At 39.8% G+C, this 25261-nt stretch overlaps 1 protein-coding gene across 1 annotated transcript in view; it reads left to right on the forward strand.

Moving 5' to 3' along the window:
- SOHLH2 (spermatogenesis and oogenesis specific basic helix-loop-helix 2) overlaps nucleotides 1-25261 on the forward strand; it is a 140418-nt gene that overhangs the window by 82359 nt on the left and 32798 nt on the right. Inside the window, exons 8-9 of the mRNA XM_046663734.1 lie at nucleotides 535-568; nucleotides 19516-19730. Coding sequence (XP_046519690.1) covers nucleotides 535-568; nucleotides 19516-19730 — 249 coding nt within the window. The remainder of the gene's footprint in view (nucleotides 1-534; nucleotides 569-19515; nucleotides 19731-25261) is intronic.

Consider the following 25261-nt stretch of genomic DNA (forward strand, 5'->3'; position numbering starts at 1 on the left):
AGAAGTTGGTCCTATTTTTAGACCTTTGTCACTGCCTACTGGCAAGGGTCCCTAACTCATTGGGGAAAACTTGTATTTACTGATCACCCTCTATATACCAGATACTAGGATATAAAGTCTAGCAACACAATCTCTGCCTTATCACGCTACTGAAATAGAGTTCTAATTGCTGAGCAGAGGTGTGAGATGGAATGAGGAATATTTTGAGAATTTTCCTGTTGTCTTCCCAGATGAACCACAAAAGGAAAGTGTGAGTCAGAGGGTAGTGTGGGAGAGACCCCAAGCCAAGACAAATGAGAATGCTCAGTGGTAAGTGTGCTAACCCCTACCCAATGCAGTTGTCAGAACTGAACTTGGAGGTTAGGAGATCTGTGCCAGAGGCAGGAAGGAGGCATGTGAGCAGGAGGCGTCCTATCCTCTTTGATGCAGGGATAACAGGACAGGAAAAGGTTTTAGGCTGAGGGCAGAACCAAAGAAGACCAAGGGATAAATGAGTTAGCAGCTGGGGAGGATGAGAAGAAATATCCAGGGCAGTTCCCAAATCACTGAACAATGCTATCCCTTAAAGGTGGCTCAGGACTTCTTAAGGCTTCAGGGAATTCATCCCATCAGCACTACAGTTCCAAGGAAAGAGGTTACTCTCTCTGTGGTGGGCATCCTACATTGGGTCCTGCTGAGGGGAATCCCAGGACACCAGCAGGAAATAGAAACTACTCTACTTAGCCAAAAGCTGAATCTAGAAAGCCAGATTGGCACAAGATAATGTGGACCCTCATGTCACACTGAGGAATGAGAACTTAATTTGATAAGCAGAGGAGTCCTGCACGTTTTTAAATAGGGAAAGAACATGATTGAAATGGATCTTTCTATCTTTCCTGTGCCAACAACAATACAATTTATTTTAGTTTCAGCCTTGAGATACCAAGCTTGTCATTTTGGTGCATGCAATATTTTATCCTTTCCTCCAAACTCTTTTTCTTTCCACTACAAAATGAATGGAAATATGAAATAGAAGACAGATGGTAGGCCTTGCCTTGGAGCCAGAAAGACCGAAATCTGAGTTCACATATACCAATAAATACTGAAATAACTTTCCATTCATTCATTCAAATATTTTAAGTGCCTGCTATGAGCCAGGCACTTTTCTAGACCAAGGTGATGGTAGTAGATAGTTCAGACAAATTCTCTGTTCTAGAGAGGGGAGAAAGAGAAATAAAAACAAATAAATATGTTATATAACATTAGAAAAATGATGTTAAGAAAAATAAAGAAGTTATTCCATTTGACAGGGAGTGTTGGAGGAGATGACATCATAACAGAAATCTAAATGAAATGGAGACGTCTGGGGGAGGGGGAAAATGGGGAAGACCATTCCAAACAGGAGGAAGAACAAGGGCAAAGTGTAGCTTTGCACTTACTGGTATTGTAGCAAGAAGAAGGCAGTGTGACCAGAGGTTGGGAAAGCTTGTAACAATGGTGAGAGACAAGGCTGGAGAGTCAGATGATAGAAAGTCTTGTGGGACATGGGAAAGAATTTGGACTTTTTTCTGAGTGGATCGTTTTGAGAAAAGGAGTTAATATTCTGATTTGTATTTTAAAAGCTCATTCTGGCTATTCTACGGTGAATTGCCTGAAAGGAGAAGGGGGAAGATGGCAAAAGTGGAAGCAAAAATCAACTTCCTCAGTTAACATTATGAAAATATCCTTGTTCGTATTCTATAATAGAACTTAATGGTTAGTCAAGTTATGGTAGACTCTTGGATTTAATATCCCACAGATAGTGCAAGCATGGTGTGTAAAACTGCATGTACAGTAGTCTCCCCCTTATCTGCGAGGAACACATTCCAAGACCCCGAGTGATCCCTTAAATGGCAGACAGTACTGAGTCCTATATATACTATATGTTTTCCTATACATACATATCTATGATAAAGTCTAACATAAATTAGGCACAGTAAGAGATGAACGACAACTAATAATAAAATAGAATTTTTATAACTATACTGTAATAAAACGTACCATAGATCTTAGCAACCTCAGCATACGATTTTTTTTCTTGCCTTATTAAGTCGAGAACTTCCACCTTTTCACTTAAAGGAGGCACTTTACAGCTTCTCCTTGGCTTATCAGAATGGCCAGCATCACTACTCTTTCACTTTGAGGCCATTATTAAGTAAAATGGGTTACTTGAACACAAGCACCGTGATACTGCAAGAGTTGAGCTGATAACCGAGATGGCTGCTAAGTGACTAACGGACGGGTAGTGTATACAGCTGGACACACTGGACAAAGGGATGATTCACTTCCCAGGGCGGGATGGAGCAGGATGGTGGGAGATTTCATCATGCTACTCAGAACCCATGCAATTTAAAACATATATTGTTTATTTCTGAAATTTTCCATTTAGTATTTTTGGAACTTGGTTGGCTGCAGGTACCTGAAACTGTGGAAAATGAAACGGTGGATAAGGGGAAACTACTGTATTTAAAAAGTGAGTTTAGTGCATTAGTAAATGTAAAAATATAGTAAGTAAAAAAATGGTTGAAATTAATTAATTCTCTGACCTTCAACTTCCATGGTTATATTCCTTATGAGAGCATTCTCTGGGCCTTAGCATCTTTGAAAGGGAAGACAATTAGGTAATCTCTAGGGTCCCATCGAGTTCTAAAGTTCTGTAATTCCAAGAACAAGTCAGTAAGCAACAATTTTGGACATAGCTTATATATAACAGTTCCTGTAAAATAGCTGGATGGAAAATTTGGAAACCATTTATGCATAGGTGCTTGATAAGAGTTCATTTGAACAGACCATGGATACCATATTACTTACAAGCCTATTCAGAATATAGGCATATTGTGAAAAACAATATTTTCGGGGAAAATAATGTAAAGCATATACAATGAATGCCAATAATTTTAAATTACCAGAAAACTATTTTCTAAGAGATGATTTGAATTGTTAATTTTGAGTGCAAGTTTTAAAATATATTTCTCTATGTAGAATTATTCTTGTCATATTTTGTAATTCATAATATTCAGTTTTTCATCAAGAGCATAAGTAGCATATTTTTACTCTTGGGAACCACAAAGAGCATCCATCTGCACATTTGTATCCAATAATATAACGAGTATGATTCAAGAATGTTAAAAGCTTCACGGAAATCGAGCAAAGAATCCTAAAATTCATATGGGGCAACCAAAGACCCTTAATTGCTAAGGCAATCCTGAGAAAAAAAAAACAAAGCTGGAGGTATCACAATCCCTGACTTCAAAATGTACTACAAAGCCATAGTAATCAAAACAGCATGGCACTGATACAAAAACAGACACATAGATCAATGGAACAGAACTGAAAGCCCAGAAATAAAACCACACATCTATGGACAGCTAATCTTCGACAAAGGTGCCAAGAACATACAATGGAGAAAAGATAGTCACTTCAATAAATGGTGTTGGGGAAACCAGACAGCCACATGCAAAAGAATGAAGGTAGACTATTATCTCACGCCATACACAAAAATAAACTCAAAATGGATCAAAGACTTGAAGATAAGTCCTGAAACTATAAAACCTCACCTCCTGGAAGATAATATAGGTAGTACACTCTTTGACATCAACTAAAAAGGATCTTTTTGAATACCATGTCTTCTCAGACAAGGGAAACAGAGGAAAAAATAAACAAGTGGGAGTTCAGACTAAAGAGCGTCTACAAGGCAAAAGAAACTAGAATCAAAACAAAGAGACAACCCACCAATTGGGAGAAAATATTTGCAAATCATATGTCTAACAACAGGTTAATCTCTGTAGTATATAAGGAACTCACACAACTGAACAATAAAGAAAACCCGATCAAAAAATGGGCAGAGGATATGAACATTTTTCCAAAGAAGATATACAGATGGCCAATAAACACATGAAAAGATGTTCAACGTCACTAATCATCAGGGAAATGCAAATCAAAACTACACTAAGATACCACCTTATGCCTGTTAAAATGGCTATAATCACTAAGACTAAAAATAACAAATGTTAGAGAGGGTGTGGAGAGAAGGGAACCCTCATACACTGCTGGTGGGAATGCAGACTGGTGCAGCCACTATGGGAAACAATATGGAGATTGCTCAAAAAACTGAAAATAGAACTTCCGTATGGCCCAGTTATCCTACTACTGGGTATCTACCCAAACAACTTGAAATCAACAAAGTAAATATGTACCCCTATGTTCACTGCAGCACTATTCACAATAGCCAAGACGTGGAAACAATCCAAGTGCCCATTGACTGATGACTGGATAAAGAAGATGTGGTATATACATATGATGGAATACTACTCAGCCTTAAAAAAGACAAATTCATCCCATTTGCAATAACATGGAAGGACCTGGAGGGAATTATGCTAATTGAAATAAGTCAGACTGAGAAAGACAAACACCAGATGATTTCACTCATTTGTGGCATATAAACAAACACATGGACAAAGAAGACAGTTCAGTGGTTACCAGGGGAAGGAGGGTGGGGGGCACAGGGGGTGAAGGGGAGCACTTATGTGGAGACAGATAAGAAATAATGTACAACTGAAATCTCACATCAATGTAAACTATTATGAACTCAATAAAAAAATATACAAAATAAAAACAAAGAATGTTAAAGGTGACAAAGAAATTCTATGTTATAATTCAGAAGCTTTATAGTAGAACTTCTCACCCCCAGCACTAATGACACTTTGGGCCAGATAATTCTCTCTTGTAGGGGGCTCTTCGGTGCATTGTAGGATGTTTAGCAACATCCCTGACCTCTCCCCACTAGATGCCAGTTTTGACAACCGAAGTGTCTCCGGACATTGGCAAATGTCCCTTGGGGAGCAAAATTGCCTCCAGTGAGAGTCATTGTTTTATAGTAGATGGCTGCTCATTTATAAAATAAGCTTTCTTTTTTTTTCTTTTAGGAAATTGGAAACTATTAAAATAATTTTATTCCTATGAAGTTTGGAATCTTCTATTCTTGATGCAGAAGAGATTTATTCTCTTTTTTGCTTCTTGCAACACAGGAATGATTATTTCCTCTCACATAAACTTTGGGGTACTGTCCACTCAAATTTGAAAGTAATGAGTCGGCATCAGTTTCAACAATGTCTTTGTCACTGTTAGTGTCAGACTTGCTAATCTAGAACTCTGGAGCAATGCAAACCTGATTACCATATGGGGGAAAATGCTCCAAACTGCCTCAATTCACACCCCACCCTGTGGCTGGGTATGACTTCCCCTTTGTCCTATTTTGCTGAGCTGACAGCCTCACAGACGTTTATCTAGATACTCTCAGTATTAATTAACTCCAATTGATTAATTGGAAAAGCAATCAAGAGTCAAAATTCCTATCTATTAAAACATGTGGGAGCCAACCCTTTGGCCGAGTGGTTAAGTTTGCCATTCTGCCTTGGCAGCTGGGGTTTCGCCAGTTCAGATCCTGGGCCTGGACCCAGCACTGCTCAGCAGGCAATGCTGAGGCAGTGTCCCCCATAGAGAGCCAGAAGGACCTACAACTAGAATATACAACTATGTACTGGGGGGCTTCGGGGAGAAGAAGGGGAAAAACAAAAAGAAGATTGGCAACACATGTTAGCTTAGGTGGCTTCCGTGGCCAGGGGTTCGCCAGTTGGAATCCAGGATGCGGACCTACACACCTCTTGGCAAGCCATGCTGTGGCAGGCGTCCCACATACAAAAAGTAGAGGCAGATGGGCACGGATGTTAGCTCAGGGTTATTCTTCCTCAAAAGAAAAAAACCACACACACACACACATATATATATATACATTTACTGCCAAAAATAATGCAGAATGATCCCATCAGAAATTTATCTGCACCTCTTCTTCCATCAGAATCATAGAGAACCACCATAATATTTTTGGACGCTCTCATGATCTAAATCAGGCCCCCAGAACACACCACCACCTGCTCAGGAAATAGGAGGCTTACCCAGAGGTCAGGTCCTGGGGGTTCAAGGAGAGCACGTTTGTATGACATGTTCAAGTGAGATCAAGAGTCTAGGCAAATCCAATGTGACAGAACGTCAGATACCTCCCTCTCCCTCCCCTCAACTTCCAGCAATAGAAAATCCAGGACGGTAGTCAAGACGGCAAGAGGAAGGATCCGATACAGGTCCTGGCACGCAGTAGGTCTCAATAAAATCTCTAGAGACGGCGGAACGAAGCGGGTTACGTAGCCGCGGCGACCAGAAGACTTTCTCATTGCTTCACTGTCTCCGTTGAGAAAATGGGAATACTTGTTCAATCACAGGACAAAATGAAATGCTTCTAAACTTTTTAATTTCTCGCTAGTTTGGAAGGAAAGCACCATGGCAGCACTCTCCTTCCCTATCCTCTACATACATTCGTCTAGTAAAAAGAAATTAATCTGTTTGGTAATTCCTAACATTTAAACTTGAAAGATTTCCACTGATAACCTTAAGATTTTTAGACCAACCTCAGGCGGGACAGGGGCCGTTCTACGTTAGGCCTGGGGCCCCGCGATCGCCCAGGGAATAGGGAATGGAACTTTGGGTGGGCAGCGTGCCAATGACAGGGTCCCCTAAGGACCTCCAGCGCACCTGGGGCAGCCCCTCCCCGGCAGCGCCCCCAGCAGCCCGGGTCCTGCGGGGCCCACTGTCCTGCTCCGCCAGGCGCCCAGGCCAGGGTGGCAGGGCCGCTTTAAGGGCGGCCGGGGCGTGCGCGGCCGCAGCTGCGGGCCACGAGGCATTAGCGCGGCCAGGCGGCCTGGACGCGGCGCCTTTGCGAGCTCCTCCTGCGGGGAGGCTGCCCCAGGACCCGGCACGTGGGCAACGGGCCATGGCGGCCTCAATTATCGGCTGTGAGCTCGGCCGAATCTCTGGCCAGGTAAGGGGCGGAGGACGAGGAAGGGGAGGCAGCTGCGCTGATAGCCGCGCGCGGCCCGGGCGGCCCCCTGAGCCAGCGCGGCGGGCGCAGGCGTCTCCCATTCTGGGGACAGCCCGGGAGGGCGGCGGCAGGCAGGGCCCCCGCCAGGGCGCGGGCGAGCATTGGGCCTTGCCCTCCTGGGGTTGGGGACTGGCTAAATCATCCCAGGAAAGGAGGCCGAAGGAGGAGAGTGGACTGAACCGATGTACCAAGAAATCCCTCTCTAGCTCTTGACTCTTGCCCAGCTTAAAATCATGTTTCAAGCTGAAGACCGTTTGCAGTTACCTAGGGCCAAAACTCCGTAGGTATTTGGGGCTGATGGCCAGACAAAATGTGAATGACGACAGTTTTGGTTTTAGTTTGAACAGAGGAAAGTTTATTTTCAGCTTTCTTGTCTCTCCACAACTTAGCATGCCCTGCTCAGGTTGTTTACTGACCTGGCGTCCCAAAGTGTCCTCCTACGTCCGTCCTCAGTCTTACACCCAAACAGGCACTTGTGCCTGGAAACCAAAGTCGAGGGCAGGAAGAGGCATCTGCTGGCTTCACACATCCTGCCCCCCTCCGTGGAACGCAGAAAGCCCACTGGCCTCTTGTGAGAGCATCTGATTTATTCTCCCCTTAGCAGAAGTACAAGATCACTTTTGTGACTGTTTTAGATAAAAATGAAAGACGATTACTGGCCTACTAGGAAGAAAGCATACACAAAACCTCACCCACCCCAGAAAGCAAGGCAAGCCGGTGTTGGTTTTCTCTTATTCAGTATTTCACACATCTTCATAAATATGAGGGGGACACTTTTCGGGCTGTGTGAAGCTTTATTGCCCTTTAGAAGGTTCTGCATACTTAAATCTCCTCACTTCTTAAGGACGGGTTTTCTGAAATGGAATTGTTACCACTTTGGAGTGGACCAGTTTAATGTTTTCTTAATTATTTCAAAATGGAGGCACCTGCTTAAACGCAAAGGAAAAATAGTATTTTATGGTGCAGGATTAGGAAAAGCTGCACAAAATGGAACTCGGAATAAAATATTTGATTATCTAGTAGGACGTAAATAATTGTGGTTTCCTGCCCCTAAGAAAGTCCAAAGCCGCAACGGACGCTTTGTTTGCATCCTAAGAGCAGCTTGCTCAGTTTCTCCAGACAGAGCTGTTTAAATCCCTTGACTCCTGGGGAAACTGGAGGCCCTCGATGGCCCCGTGAGAGCGTCAGCCCCTGCAGCTGCTGCTGATTGTCCTGATTGTCAGCGCTGCTCCCGGTGATAAGAGTGACATAAATAACAACTCACTAAAGTGTAGGCGTGGTTTACTTTAAGCACTTCGGCACCTGCTGTTACTAATTAAGGGTTTAGCCTGCCACAGATTGCAAATGGAAATCCAGTGTTTTAAAAACTGTGGAGCCTGGAGTGCCCTGCGTGTTACTGTGATCTCAGCAATCAGAGTGGATAGAGAGCATTGGTGGGGATGATGTCAAGTCGTAAAAAGTGCTCACACTTGAAAGAGCCACACCAAGGTGTTCGTAGTGTTTATCCCTGAGTGGTGGAATTACAGATGCTTTTTATTTTCTCTTTAGGCTTTTTTGAATTTTCCAGTCTTTCCCAATGGATATGGACTGGTTTTGTTTAAAAAAAAATAAGAAAGGTGCAGTAAGCGATTCAAATAGAGAAAAATTTTCTGCCAAATGAAGTTGGAATCAGTTCCAGTTGTGGCGCTTATAGGTGAAAATCAGATGTACTGAAAGGCAGTTTTCCAGAGCAGAATGTGCTAGGAAGTTCTATTCCTTTTCCTTGTATTATTCAGTGGATCCTTCTCATCACCTATGTTCCTGTTACGCCATCAACAAGATATTTTTAACTGAATAAATATTCAGATTTAAGTTGATGAGAAGCTGTTTGGTTAATTCGAGTTACCTTGGGATGGTGGACTCGGACAGTGGACTAATTTGTCTGATTATTAATGTTCCGAGTGTGTGATGGCACTGATTTTGGAGGGCAGGGGAGGAAGACCTGGCAGGGGAGCAAATCAGTTCTTTCCAGAGCTGCTTTGTTTCATGCCCCCTGTCGTGCTGCAACGCACTCTGCAAGACTTCAGACTCCCGCGCTGAACCGCCAGCTAGTGCTGCTGCACCGCCTCGTCCCGTCTGGATCTCCTTCCCACCTCCTCTTGGATTTCTTCCCACTCCCCAGCACCTGTGTTCTGCCCTTCAGAGCTCACTCCCAACTGTTCTCCACAAGACTAGCTGAAAGGTTCTGGGGAAATTGGGAAGTGAGCCTGAGGGGAAACACTCAGGCAGTCAGAAGCCCCGGGGCTAGCCGGGAAAGGGTTCAAGTTAGCAGCTGATATCTGCTGTTCCAGACTTACTTTTGCTCCTCCGTAGGCCGTGTTCTCCGAGCCCTATGGCTCAAGTAATGCAGAGAGCAGTTTGATTTTGGGCTGTTTTTGCTGCCTGGCATGGGTGCATTTTCCGCTCTCATTCTGCCTCTCACCTCCTTCTTCCCCATCAGATTGATTTGACATCTTCTGTGTTCTTTGTGCTCAAGTTCGGTATTATTTGAGAAAACATGGCAGTAAATACCACCTAGAGGGCATTGTACAAACATTTCTCAGTATAACAGTCTTGTGATATAAGTATTGTTCTCCCCGGGATGGAGATCACTTAAGTATCTTACTCAAAGCCACCAGAAAGTGGCTGAACTAGGTGACAGACTCTGGTCTATGTGCCTCCAAAGCCTTTGCCTTCTTCCCGCTGCATCAGGCTTTTAAACAAGAGTCAGTAACAGCTTTGGTAGAACTGAGGCTCATACACCATTCTTCCTGTGTTCCAAGGATTGAAAGCCATCCTTTCTTATCATCAGCAGGAAAAAAGACCTCTAGAGTGTAAGCCCTGTGAGGGCAGGGACCTGTCTGTCTGTTCACCTGTATTCCCAGTACAGGGTCTGCCCTGTAGTAGGGGCTCAATAAATATTCATGTAGAGAATAAATAGATATCAAGCATATTTAAAGAGATGCATAAAGTGCATCTTATGGATGTTTTAAGGGAAAAAGAAAATAAACCTTTCTAATAGAAAGTTGTTTTTTGGGGTTTTTTTTGGTCAGGAAGATTGGCCTTGAGCTAACATCTGTTGCCAACCTTCTTCTTTTTGCTTGAGGAAGATTGTCACTGAGCTAACATCTGTGCCAGTCTTCCTCTGTTTTATATGGGATGCCGCCTCAGTGTGGCCTGATGAGCAGTGCCATGTCCGTGCCCAGGATCCAAACCAGTGAAACCCTGGGTCGCAGAAGCGGAGTGCACAAATTTAACCACTCGGCCACAGGGCCGGCACCATTATTTTTTTTTTTTGATTTTGTCTTTTTTATGGCTAAGTAGTATCCTATTGTGTGTGTGTGTGTGTGTGTGTGTGTGTGTGTGTACACATCTTCTTTACCCATTCATCCATTGATGGGTACTTGAGTTGCTTCCACGTCTTGGCTATAGTGAACAGTGCTGTGATGAACACAGGGATGCATAAATCTCTTTGAATTGTTCATTTCACGTTCTTTGGATAAATATCCAATAGTAGCTAGCTGGATTGTATGGTATTTCTATTTTTAATTTTTTGAGAAATCTCCACACTGTTCTCCAGAGTGGCTGAACCAGTTTGCATTCCCACCAGCAGTGTATGAGTTCCCTTTTCTCTACATTCTCTCTAACATTTGTTATTTCTTGTTAATTCTAGCCATTCTGACAGGTGTGAGGTGATATCTCATTGTAGTTTTGATTTGTATTTCCCTAATAGTGATGTTGAACATCTTTTCATGTGCCTGTTGACCATCTGTATATCTTCTTTGGAAAAATGTCTGTTCATGTCCTCTGGCCATTTTTTGATTGGATCTTTGTTTCTTTGTTGTTGAGTTGTATGAGTTCTTTATGTATTTTGGAAATTAACGCTTTGTTGGATATGTGATTTGCAAATATTTTCTCTCGGTTGGTGGATTGTCTTTTCGTTTTGTTTGTGGTTTGCTTTACCTTGCAGAAGGTTTTTAGTCTGATGTAGTCCCATTTGTTTATTCTTTCTTTTGTTTTCCTTGCCTGAGTAGACATGGTATTTGAAAAGATATGGCTAAGACTGATGCCTATAGTTTCTTCTAGGAGTTTTATGTTTTCAGGTCTTACATTCAAGTCTTTAATCCATTTAAAGTTAATTTTTGTGTATGGTGTAAGCTAATGTTCTACTTTCATTCTTTTGCACGTGGCTATCCAGTTTTCCCAACACCATTTGTTGAAGAGACTTTCCTTTCTTCGTTGTATGTTCTTGGCTCCTTTGTTGAAGATCAGGTGTCCATAGATGTGTGGTTTTGTTTCTGGGCTTTCAATTCTGTGCCATTGATCTGTGTGTCTGTTTTTGTGCCAGTACCATGCTGTTTTGATTCCAATAGCTTTGTAGTATATTTTGAAGTCAGGGATTGTGATACCTCCAGTTTTGTTCTTTTTTCTCAGGATTGCTTTGGCTATTGAGGGTCTTTTGTTGTTACATATAAATTTTAGGATTCCTTGTTCTATTTCCATGAAGAAGATTGTCATTGGAATTCTGATTGGGATTGCACTGAATCTGAAAAAAGGAACAAGGTGCCCACTCTCACCACTCTTATTCAACATAATACTAGAAGTTTTGGCCAGAGCAATTAGGCAAGAAAAAGAAATAAAATTGGAAAGGAAGAAAAGTAAAACTCACAGTTTGTGGATTACATGATTCTATATATGGAATACTCTAAAGAATCCACCAAAAACTATTAGAAATAATCAAAAACTACAGCAAAGTTGTAGGGTACAAATTCAACATATAAAAATCAGTTGCATTTCTATACACTAATGATGAACTAGCAGAAAGAGAAGTCAAGAATACAATCCCATTTATAATTGCAACAAAAAGAACAAAATAACTAGGAATAAATTTAACCAAGGAGGTGAAAGACCTCTATCCTGAAAACGATAAGACATTATTGAAATAAATTGAAGACATAAAGAAATGGAAAGATATTCCATGCTCATGGATTGGAAGAATAAACATAGTTAAAATGTCCATATTACCTAAAGAAATCTAATAGAAAGTTTTACAAGTTATTCATGGCCCAGAACACTCTGGGTTTATACATGTTATTTTTGTGTAATTATCAATAACACCCCCTTTCATTCTCAAAAGTGTCTCAGCTTGGAAGGTAAATATGGTTACTTTAGCAGATGGGTTATTTTGGGACATTCATAGGTTGCTTCAATAAATCAGGTTAATTCAAAAAACTATAATCACTCCTTTTATGACAACTTGTTAATGATTGTTTCAATGTTTGGCATTTGGTTCACAAATGAAGATACTGGTGTGGAAGAAATCCTGTGCTCTGGTGGAGAGTCACAAACAGTCTGCACTCAAAAGTGTCATGGTGGCTGTTGAAAATGAGGAATGTTTATAAAATGAAAAGGAAATACTCTTGAAGGGTGCTGATACTCTCAACTGTAGAAATTCCAAATTTCATAGCTCATGTGAAAGTATTCTGCTGTCTTCTTAGAACACAAGATATTTGAGGGAAGTGGAGGGAAATAAGGCTGGTGATGTGGGTTGATATTAGGCTGTGAAAGGCCATGCTAAGGAGTTTGGATTTTTATCCTATTTAAAATAGGGGTTGGCAGATGAGTGAGATTGGCTCATGATGGTGAAATGAGCACAAATATCAGCTTCCCCACCCTCCCCAACCTCCAAAGCAGGAAATACTTAAAAATGTGCTGATACCTTCAGTACTTAAAGTAAATATCATGGGGAATAGTGGTGGGGTGGATTCCAAATTAAAAGTCCAAGGGGACATAACAACAAATATAATGCATAGTCCTTAATGGACTCTTGGTCTGAACAAAGCAGCTGCTCTCTGAACATTAAAAAAAAACCCAAAACACAGGAAGACTTGAAATTTAGAAAGCAAGTGGGATCAAATTGCCACTAACACAAAAGCAGAAATCCACAGGTTAGAAGATATGGAGAAGAGAAGAAATGCAAAGGTAAAACAATTCTAGTGATAGTCCAGGCCGAAGGGTAACAGAAACAAAGATGCAAGTGAGCCAGAGGGTGCTCAGCTGGTGAAGAGCTGGCTGTATGCAGAACGCCGCAGCCAGGTGGGCCCCTGGATTCTTTAGCCTTGGACTCTCCCAGCTCATTCCTACCACAGCTGGAGCTATGGTACTTTTAACCCGTGTAAAAGAAAGAGTAAAAAACCAGAAAGTGTAAAAGAGAAGTAACTGCTCTTTCCAAAGAAAATGAACTATGTGGGGGACATGGGCTCCTCGTATTGATAATTTCCAGACCTCTGTAACTGACAAGAATTAAAAGAAAGGCAGCTCTGCCCAGGAGGGAAATAAACTCAAGTGCTTAGTTTTCAGAGTAAAGCCTGCCTTTTTTTGACAAATAATGGTCCCAGCCTCTTTGCTCCCCAGCCTTTGCTTCCACTGTCCGACCCACTCACACTAAACTCTTGGTCAGTTGTCCCTTTAAAGCAAGCAGCCACTGCAGAAACAGAGCACCCAACTGCTGGGGAAACTGCTTATACACGTCACCTGAGTCCTTGATTCATCATTATGTTTGGATAACCAAGGATGGCCAGATGTTAATGGAACCAGACTGCAGATGTGCAGACACTAGACACAACTATTCCAGAGACAGAGTATTAAGGGGATAGGAAAAAATGTTTAAAATTGTAATTTTTGTCCTCAGAGAGTGGTATCACATCCTAGAAATAATGGGTTATGAAAAATTACCAAAGAAGAAAAAAGTGAGCAATTCACATTAAGTTAACTGAAATTGTAAAAATCTTTAGAAGGACCGAAGACTGAGCTGGTGATATGAAAAATAAAGTTAAGGAGGTCTCTCAGAAGTTGAGACATGAAGGATCAATCTAGGATGTCCAACATCTAATAGAGGATTTCTAAGGAGAGACAAAGACAATAGAGAGGAGGAAATTATCGAAAAAATAAAAGAAGGAAATTTCCAGAGCCAAAGATCCACTGAGTGCCAAGTAGGATGTGCCAACAGACACATCCTAGAGAACTATCAGAACCCATAGCAGAAGAGAAAAGCACCAAAAGAGAAACAAAACAGCTTATTCTTTGCATCTGCCACTCTGAGCGTGAGAAGAAATGGCCCGATATCATCAAAGTTCAGAGACAAAGACATTTTGATGATAGAAGTTTTACCATGTAAAGTAAGCGCTGGATTGTGGGCCCCAATTCCACTTAAAGAACACAAATAAGATGTTTAACTTCCAGAGTATTGTAGGAGCAGCAGGAGAGAAAGGAAAATTTGATCAGCGTAACAGAAGGTATGGGAAAAAAGAAACAAAATTATAGTAAACAGGAAACCTGAAAGAACAAATGAAAGGAGTAAGACCATTTCTCATTAAGTTGTAAATGTTTCACAATTAATTAATATTAGTTAATTACATCATATTAGTTAATGCCATTAATATAATCAATTACTTAAATTCCTATATTAAAAACTGAAATCTCAGATTGTGAAAAAAACCCCTAAAAATTCAAATCTATGCTATTTACAAAATTCACACAAAATCAAAATATGTAGAAAGGCTCAAAATAAAGAGGTATAAAAAACTAAGTGCCATATATCAGAAAAAATAAAAATTTCAGGTGAAAAGCATTAAAAGGACAAAGAAGTATATTTCATATATATAGTTTTCTCTCTATATAATTGTCAACATATGAATTTATATATATTAATATATACTATGTAAATATAGGTCAATGTAGAGTATATATTAAATATTATAGTTATATATATGAATATGTATAACTATTATGAACCTTTATGTACCTAACCCATAATTAGAAATAAATGCTAGAGCTGGCCTGGTGGTGCAGCGGTTAAGTGCACATGTTCCGCTTTGGTGGCCCGGGGTTCGCTGATCCGGATCCTGGGTGTGACATGGCACCACTTGGCAACCCATGCTGTGGTAGGCGTCCAACATGTAAAGTAGAGGAAGATGGGCATGGATGTTAGCTCAGGGCCAGACTTCCTCAGCAAAAAGAGGAGGATTGGCAGGAGTTAGCTCAAGGCTAATCTTCCTCAAAAAAAAAAAAAAAAAAGGAAAAGAAATAGATTCTATAGTTAGACAAATTGATATATTGACAAACCATAATTAGAGAGGGAAGATTTTGACACATCTATCTCATGAACTGAAAGATCAAGTAGACCCAAAATAAACAAGAAAGCAATGAGCAAGTTTGATCTAAAGGATATGTAGAGAATATATGCCCAACAGAAAATAACATTGTTTTCAAATATCCATGGAACATTAATAGAAATTGGCTGTGTGTCAGGCCACAAAGAAAATATCAACAAATTCTAAAATGTAGGAGTTATGTAGGGTGCATCTGCTATTGACAAGGCACTAAAATAAGAAATGAGCAACTAGTCAATAGCCAAAAAAATAGAGAATCAAAACCAAAACCACTATCCTCTTGAAAATTAAAAACATCTCTATATAGGTGTTTAATATAACTCTTTGGTTAAAATGGAAATATAAAAAATTACGAACTAGCAATGAATGAACATGAATGCAATATATATTAAAATCTGTAGGGTACGACAAAGTGCCATTTAGAGGGCTATGTCGTCCAATATAACTTTCTGCAACAATGAAAATGCTCTGTGATTATGCTTCCTGAGACGGTAGCCACTTGTCATATGTGGATGTCAAGCACTTGAAATGTGGCTAGTGTAACTGAACTGAATTTCAAACTTTAAATTTAATTAAACATGACTTGAAATAGCCACTTGTGACCACCATATTGGACCACACAGTTACATAGTCTCTAATAAAACATTTCTAGAAAAAGAAGATAGAAAAAATTTAATTACATTTTCCTCTAGTTACAAAAAAGCATGAACTCAGCACAATAAATATTATTTGCATTTAAAAATTAATACATTTGAAAAGATAGATGAATGTATTTTTTAAAATATAAACAAAATTCACTTTAGAAAAGATAGAAAACTTAAATTTACTAGTAATCACTAGGAGCTGTAAAAGGTAGTCTAAAATCCACTTCTCTAAATGGCTTCAGGCCCAGATTTCACAGACGTTTTACTTAAACCTTGAGAAGCAGGTAATTTCTATGTTTTATAAAATAGTCAAGACCATAGAATAATGTTGAAGCTTTCTCTTTCATTCTTAAAGGCTGGCATAACCCTGATACCCAAACCGGATAAGACAATACAATACAACAAAATTGTATCTGGTTTCACTTATACACATAGATGCAAAATCTAAAATAGAATGAATGAATTGAATCTATTACATATTATGTATAGGTTTATCCCACCAATGCAATGATGGCTTGACATTAGGAAATCTGTTAATGTAATTCACTACCTAACAGATCGAAGGAGAAAAAAAATAATACCATTTTGAAAAAGCATTTGATAAATTTCAGCGCTCATTTCTAATTTAAAATTCTTAGCCTCCAAATAGAAACTTCTTTAACTTGATAAAGGGTATTGGCCAGAAACCTTCCATATCATGTTTAGTGGTAATAACCTTTGAAATATTCCCACTAAAGTCAGGAACAAGGTGAGAATGCCCATGGTCACCTCTGCTGTCAGCATTGTTTTGAATGTTCTAGCCAATGCTTTAAGATCAATAAATAAAAGGTATAAATTCTTGAAACAGGGACAAAAATGTTATTTTTGAAGTCAGTATGATTACCTACCTAGGAAATTTGGAAGAATCATCTAAAACATATTGGAACTTAATAGAGAGTGTTATATAGTACTTGAAGCGAAGTCCTCACAGAGACATCAATAGCATTCTCTATGTCGACCATAATCAGTCAGAGAATGCAATGACAAAAGCCTTCACAGTGACTCCAAAATCTTGAAATATCTAGCAATAAACACATGAGAACACATGCAAAATCTATGTGAAGGTAAGTGTAAAGCTGAAGGACATCAAAAAAGGCCTGAATTCTCTGAGTCATACTTCCCAAATAGGGAGACTTACTACAGTAATGATGTTCCCTAACTAATCTTTAACAGAGATACAACCGTAATCAGAATTTTAACAGGGTTCCTTATGGAACTTGACAAGCTGATGCTAAAATTCTATTGGAAGAAAAATTGTGGGAAAATATCTAAGAACCAAATTGAAAAACGGCAAGGAGGGAAACATATGTTCTATCAAATATAAACATACTATAAATAGCTAGTAGTTAAACAGTGTGGTATTAACCAAGAGTAGGCAAAGAGATCAATGGATCAGAATGAAGCCCGGAAAAACATACAAATGTATATATATATGGCATTTCAAAATACTGAGAGAAGTTTAACCTATTCAATAATTATTCAGTAATGCTGTTGGGCAGATAACTCTGCATTTGAAAAAGATGAAATTAGACACCTACCTCACGTTAATCACCAAATAAATTCCAGATGGGATAAAAAGCTAAATGTAAAAAATAACACCATGAAAATATTAGAATGCACTATTAAAGCATATTTCAATAATACAGAGATGGCTTTGAAAGCGAGACAAAATTCACCAAAGCCATAAAGGAAACTGTTGGTAGATTTGTTACTAAATAGTAAACATATTTGTGACAAGAGACCTTATAATCCGAGTTAAAAGCCCTGACAGACTAGGAAAAAATAGTTGACTTATATCCAGAATATGTATATAAACTCCTCCAGAGCAAGAAGAAGAAGTTAAACAACAAATAGGAAGGTGGACAAAGTTAATAAATAGGCAAGCATCATAAGTAGACTATGCAATAAATAGAAATGGAAATCACCACTAAAATTAAAAGATACTCAGCTTTACTATTAATTAGAAAAATGCAAGTGAAAGGGGAAATTGAGGGGTTTTTTGCTCACATATTGGCAAAAAATAAAAAAAAGTATAATCAGTCTTACTAAGGATTTGGGGAAATAGGTACCCAGATGCACTTGGTGGGGACATAAATTTTTGTATCTTTTGGGGACAACAGTTTGGCATTAAGTTGAAAAGCAAAAGCAAAAACTTACCTTCTGATCTTACAATTTTGTCTCTAAGATATATGCTTATTTGCACAAAGATATATTTATAAAGGTGTTCATCGCAGCATTGTAATAACATCAAAATCCAGCATTAGGAGAATGGTTCAATACATTATCATCATCATAAATGAGGGACATTGGATCAAGGTGACAGAGGAGCACATGTTCTCCTTCCTCCTCAGATCACAACAAATGATAAAAAACGTGTTTCAAAGAATAAATCAAAACATCCTGAAAAATGAGAAAGAATGTTCCCGGCGAACCAGCATTTTTAAGGAGTTGTTGAACTGTATTAAGTGAGAAAAGCAACTCACTTTTAAAAATATAATATCCTATTTATGAAAAAAGCTATCTATGTGCATGCACATTATACTTATGTGTTTGACGTAGAAATTATCTGACAGAATATAGATCAAACACTTGACAGTGGTTGCTTCTAGGGAGGGAACTGAATTAGGATATGAGAGATGGGTACGGGAAGACTCGCTATTTTTTTTTTTTTAACAAAAGAAGGAAGAAAATTAGCAGGTAGATAGAAGTGAGAAGTACACAAGCTTTGCTTACTTTGAACTCACCTAGTTTCTTGCGCCTCACGTTTTCTTTCCAGCAGCCCTTGAGAAACCAGGCTGAAAGGGGAGGTGCACCCCATGGTGGGCCACCTGTGCCAGCATTCTGCCCTGCAGGGTTGTGTCTTTGGCGAGCTGCCTTTCTTTTTGTACAGGTATTTCCAACTCCTTCACCCACTTCTTTTGGCTTCAACTCTGGTCAACTCCCAAATCTGTTTTCTCATGTGGAGCTGTCTATGGCCTGGCATTTCCAACTGTTTCTATTAATTCAGGCATCTCCATTCTTTGACACTTTCAGTGGATTGTGTTCAGTAGCTGTAGAGAATAAAACAGAGAGAAATAGAAGATGAAGATGGAAATTATATTTTTCCCAACTGACTATATTTGAAAATATCCCCAAATGGAAATAAAGAGGCTTTTTAGTTCCTAATGTTGGGATGTGAATATCATGTATATTCCATGTAAACAAAGGACTTTATTTGAGAGTTTCTTAGGATTTGGGAATTTAGATCTTACTCTGTTGTATGGAATGTGTGTTTCATCAAAATAGTGTGAAAGAGTCCAAAAAATAGTTTGAGAGAGTCACCAGTTTGGTTCTCTCATTAGTGAACAGATTTTCCAGCAGGACAGGGGATTGGGAAACTGGGCCATAAGAATCCTGTGTATTGTTAATAGGACAAGAGAGAAACTTGCAGGAAAGCCACTGGGGAATAGTATTTGTAGGCAAAACTTTTAAAAATAGCACGACCTTCAGATCCGTTGACTATCCTAGGTCCTGAGGACTTGAAATTAATAGTTCCTGGCCTTGAGGTACTTATAGTTGACCATTCAGTCCAGCTATATAGTCAGTCATTGTGTTATTTGTAGCCTTTACTTATTTTTTCCTCTGATACATGACATTTTCTCTGTTCCCAAATAATAATTATGTGGCACTTCTGCTTTTTTTTCTTGTCTTTCAGGCAAAAATAGACCTCTTATTAGTTGGAGACGTCACTGTTCAGTACCTGGCTGACACTGCACAGAAATTCTTTTCGAATACAGCAGAAGTCACCATCACCATCAGTGATGTGAAGAAGGCAGCTGTGCTTCTGAATGACTGCACCTTCAACATGCTTTTCCTGAAGATGACTTCTTTACCGACGGCCGAGGAACTGGAAACTGTCCGACTAATTAGGTAAACTCCAAACACCTTGACTCTGTATCTTTAGGATAGTTTTTATTAAAGCCTATTTCTACAAAAATCCATAAGAGATGATGCTATTTCTACTTTAATTTTTAAGATGAGGGACATTTTCATGGGCAGAATCTACATACGTTGCTTTTATTGCTAGTTTGACATACTATTATAAAAATTATCATTTTAACTTAAAAAGTAATAGGTGTGGGTGAGAATGGAAGGGTTAATTGTTCACTGAAATTTACTTGGTATATAATGCTTACCTTTATGCCATAGGTGCTACTTTTTAATAAGTATGTCATTAAAATGGCCCATCTCTTCAGAGTTCATTAGTTGTTATGGCAGATACTAAAGCAGGTGAGCACTCTGAGCTCCATGTCATGTTAACTGTGGCCTGAAGGTGTCTCTTTTAAGATGTGCAAGAGCTCTGAAGCTCTCTGGGTCCATTGAGTCCGGATCAACACTGCTTCCAGTATTCTTGTTTATCTTGCAGCTCCACAGAAGTTCTGCTTCTGTTTGACCCAGTCCACTCTGGAGATCTGGAGTCTAGTGGAGAGAGTTAGGTTCTTCCATATATGACTACATAAGATTTTGACCCATTTGGGGTGTTTCTGAACAGGATTAGGTCAGAATGAATTTGTTCCCCTTCCACGAGAAGACTTGATAGAGAAAGTGTAATGGTAGATAATATTGGGATATGAAGGACTTCTCATAATTATAGAACAGACCCTTCTAGACTAAAGGAGAAAGTTCAGAGGTAACTGTGATCCCTGAATAAAAAGGAGCAAGCATATTCTGTTAGGGGAAAAGAAAGGTTGGAATGGCAAGAAGACAAAGCCACTGGTTACTTGGTAAAGAGAGAGACGGACAGACAGACACTGCTCCTGGGATTTCTTAGAACAGTTGGTCTTCTGCATTTCTTTTGGCTTTCCACTGGGAATATGAACTCTAAACAAGCCAGGCAAACTGCCTCAAAGTGGATTTCACTTCCAAAACATGTTGTAAACTATCCTCCTTCTGAAGATATGCCTATTTTATTGCTTACCTTAAAAAAAAAAACTCCTATAGATAGAGTGCCCCTGGTCGAGGGCTCATAATAATGTCTCATTTACATAATATTTAAAAATTTTTACAACAGCTTTATGAGGCAGGTAGAGCAGTGTTTCATCATCCCTACCTGACAGATTAGAAAACTGAGGCTGAGGACTTGACTGAGACCACATGGCTTATTTTCATACAACTCAGACTGGAACTGTTTACTTTTCCCTTCTGTTCTTTCTAGAAGCCTGTAATTGTTTGGCTTCTATTTTGAAGCCCCTTCTTTTCCACCTCTGAGATTCAGTATGTGCCAAGCTTAGGAGGAAGTAAACATACTTATGGTGTTGGGAGAGCCCTGGACAAATCAGTCTGGCTGATCTCTCTCTACGTTCCAAAAGGGGGATCCTAGCTGTGCCTCTCCGAGTGCAGGAAAGGCTTTGTATTTGCTCACTGCTGAAGCTACATTTTGAACAGGATAGCGGTAACATTCTGTTTAAGAACAAGCTTTATGTCTAGTCACAGTAACTAAAAGCCGGGGGTTAGAGGAGAGAACTTCCTGTCTGATACTCACCTCTGTGGGTTCTCAACACTGCTACTTTCTTTGCTCCGAATAACAAAGCTTAAGATCTCCTAGCACGGAAAAGAAGGTAGGTAAAGGTACTAAATGTACGTACATGCAAATGGTAGTTCTACTATTTTGCTGTAAAAGCAATGGTTGAAAAGAAAAAAAGGGTAATTTGTGGAGTACACCTGAATTTGTTTTTCTTGCCTCTTATTACGCTATTCCCGATACCCAGCATAGGTCTTGACTGATAGCAGGTATCTGATACCTTGCTGTAGGTGTGACTGTGGATAAGTGGGAGAAATGCCATTCTAGGGCAGGCAGTTGAGTTCTAGCTTTTGTGTTCCTCTCTGAAAAGGGGACAAAGCTTTCTTTGTGGAAGCTGTGCCTTTCATGATTCTGGCCTCAGAGGCTAGAAGTGTCTCTGAAATTCCCTTTTTTTGTCCTCAGAACTGTTATGAGTTTATGATTCATGAATTATTCAGACCCTTGTAGAATATGTTTGTATTTTTGAACCTATAGTTTTTCTTTGGGGCATGAGTCCTATACACATACTGCCCCATTTATAAGGCAGTTAAACCTGTATCTTTCCTAAAGCACTGTATCTTTTGAGTTTGAGTTAACATTTAATGACTAAACCAAAAGGAAAAGTCTTGGTTCAGCTTTTCTTCTGCTGTATTTTAGATTTTTTTCCTCTTAGATGTTTGTTATTGTTTTGTAATATCTCAAAATCAGGATAAATCTAGGAAAACATGCAGCTGTTTACCTTAGTCTTCTCTCTCTGGGCATTTTATGTGCCCTTCCAGGGAATGAGGAATTTACTGTGGAGTAGAAGTGTCCACACTTATTTTCACTATTAGAGCTCATGATCACAAATCTATCTATCTTAAGATACATGGATTTCTATTGAAAATAAGAATGAAGTATAGCCTGATAACTGTACCATTGGGTTTATTTTGGAATAAAATGTCAGAAACTTTCTTAAAAAGATTCTCAAATTTATTCTTATAGAGGCCAGCCCAGTGGCATAGAGGTTAAGTGCACACACTTTACTTTGGCGTCCTGGGGTGTGCAGGTTTGAATCCCGGGTGCAGACCTACACCATTCATCAAGCCATTCTGTGGCAGCATCCCCCATACAAAATAGAAGAAGACTGGCACAGATGTTAGCTCAGGGACAATCTTCCCCATGCAAAAAGGGGAAGATTGAGGCCGGGCCGGTGGCACAGCGGTTAAGTACACTCGTTCTGCTTCTCAGCGGCCTGGGGTTTGCTGGTTCGGATCCCAGGTGCGGACATGGCACCGCTTTGCACGCCATGCTGTGGTAGGCGTCCCACATGTAAAGTAGAGGAAGATGGGCACAGATGTTAGCTCAGGACCAGGCTTCCTCAGCAAGAAGAGGAGGATTGGCAATAGTTAGCTCAGGGCTAATCTTCCTCAAAAAAAAAAAACGGGAAGATCAGCAAAGATGTTAGCTCAGGACCAATCTTCCTCACTAAAAAAGAGAAAATTTCTTCTTCTAGAAAAACTAGTTTTCTGCTTTGAGCTAATCATTGATCACTTTTAACAATTCATAAAAATATTGGTACTTTACAGACTGATATTCTCAAGAATTATAGTGCATCTCAGTTGTAGGGTAACTTTCTTAATAGTACTCCCCAATTTGGTTTCATTTCATGAACACATTTTTGTTGAGCCAGATGAACTCAAACACTACCCAGTGGTAAAACGTTTTAAGATAGTCTTGGGTTCCTATGCTTGGCTCCAGAATTCCAGAGATAGTTGACTCTTGGCTTAAGTGAGCTCTCAAAATTGAGCCACACTCAAAGGGCAGATACTTGATAATTCAGGTACATCCTGACACTTTATCTTCCAAAGACAGGTACAAAAAATTGAAATATGGGGGCCAGCCCCGTGGCTGAGTGGTTAAGTTCATGTGCTCCACTTCGGCGGCCCCGGGTTTCGCCAGTGCAGATCCTGGGCGCGGATGTGGCACCGCTCATCAGGCCATGCTGAGGTGGCGTCCCACACAGCACAACCAGAAGATCTACAGCTAGAATATACTTCTATGTACTGGGGGGCTTTGGGGAGGAGAAGAGGGAAAAAAAAAAGATGGGCAACAGATGTTAGCTCAGGTGCCAATCTTTAGGAAAACAAAATTAAAATACGTTTCAAATCCATCAACATTGTGTGGATCCTGTCTGAAATTGTGATTTTCTGTTCCATGAAACGTCTCTACAGTTCTTAAAATTCTGTGATTCTCACGAGCTCAGAGCAGTTCAGCAATAGGAAAAGAATGCGGAATGTGGTTCCATCTGCTCAGTCTACAAATCAAATTTGGATCTGATTTCATTTTCCTCATGTAGTTTCCATTGTCTAATCTGTTAACTTATTCTTTCCCTAAGAAAATCCAATCTTGTGAGCCATGGGGATCTAACAAATTGTCCTTTTACGTCCGCAATTCCCAAACATCCTTGACCTGACAGTGCAACTCAGTAAGTCTTATTAGCCAGTTTGCATGACCTAGTCCCCTGAACACTTGACAATCAACACAATAACGACAAAACATCTAAGTAGTTTTACTAAAAACGTTATTCTGTAAACCGATGGTGGGTGTAAATAGGAACTGAGGAAAATTCTAGATCTTTATCATTTCTAGCATCATGTCATGCGGTGAAGCTGACTTAGGAGGTTCACAGAAGGTGTTCTTCTGACAAACAGCATAGTGGGAGGAGGGTGCACCAGCCTTCACTGTTGACCAGAGGACACTCTCAGGACTCACTAAATTTTATCACAGGTGTCCTATTAATAGCAAGTGAACTCAGTGTTTACATATTTATGGTAGAACTCTCAATTTTCTTACCGAAAATTTTTTTTTAATTAATTAAGTAAATAACAACAGTATTTGTTACGAGTCCCAAATAGGCGGCACCAGGTTATTGTGGCTGCATTGGGTCCACAGACAGCATAATGGGTAACTGTACTCAAGATGGCCGCAACACAAACATGACACTGGCTTTTGTCCCTTGAAGTCTTTTTGCTTCTAGAAATTTCCTCTGGCTTTATAGGGACATATAAGAACGCTTTGGTCCTCTGATTAGATGATAAATTTCAGAGGCAAGGACTTTCCTGAGGTTCTTTGGTCAGCAAAGGGTACAACTCAGCTCAAAAGACTTCTGTGTGATCATTTTTTTTTTCAGTTACTAGGGACCAAATCTGAGGGTGGGGGCAAGACCAGGATTGGGTACTGTTGCAGTTTGAGCTTATGGCTGCCCCCAGTTCCAGAGAGAACGGAGGCAGGCATAGGAATGGACACTAGAATATCAATATCCAATTTCGTATGTGGAGTATAGTCTCAGGAACCACCATGATAGTTAAACGTGTATTCTGTGAAACCTGAGGAGAAATGAGTTGTCCCCCAATGAACTGCGAATTTTTTAAAACCCAAGGGACTTCAATTGAGAAAGGTACTCATAAGGTCTCGGAACCTGCAATTTGGTTTTAGTATATGGGAGAAAAAGTGACATTAGTTGAGGTGAATAAAGGGGATCTTTGTTTTGTTTTTGTGTTGCTTAGTTTTGTTTTAAGGAACAATTCTGTTTCATTAGAAAGAGGACCTTTTTTTGGTCATCCTGGAAATTAGAAACTCTTTTAGCTTATTGATTTGTAGAGAATGTGAATGAGCAGCTGAGCTTCAGACCAGAGTGTTGGATTCTGGGAACTGCATTGATCACTGGAGTTCCTGTCCAGCTCTACAGTTAGGGCTCCACTGGCAGGGGAAGTGTTTGGGTTGGTAATTGATTCTGTGCTAATGGCAAAAAGTCCAGGAATTCCAACTGTCTGATGTAAGGCTTGAAATTCAAAATTCGTGAGGGCATATAAATCCATATATCCAAATCTAACTTATTTTCATGTCAGTAAAATCAACT

Source organism: Equus quagga, chromosome 6 (assembly GCF_021613505.1).
Source record: "Equus quagga isolate Etosha38 chromosome 6, UCLA_HA_Equagga_1.0, whole genome shotgun sequence".
Lineage (NCBI taxonomy): Eukaryota > Metazoa > Chordata > Mammalia > Perissodactyla > Equidae > Equus > Equus quagga.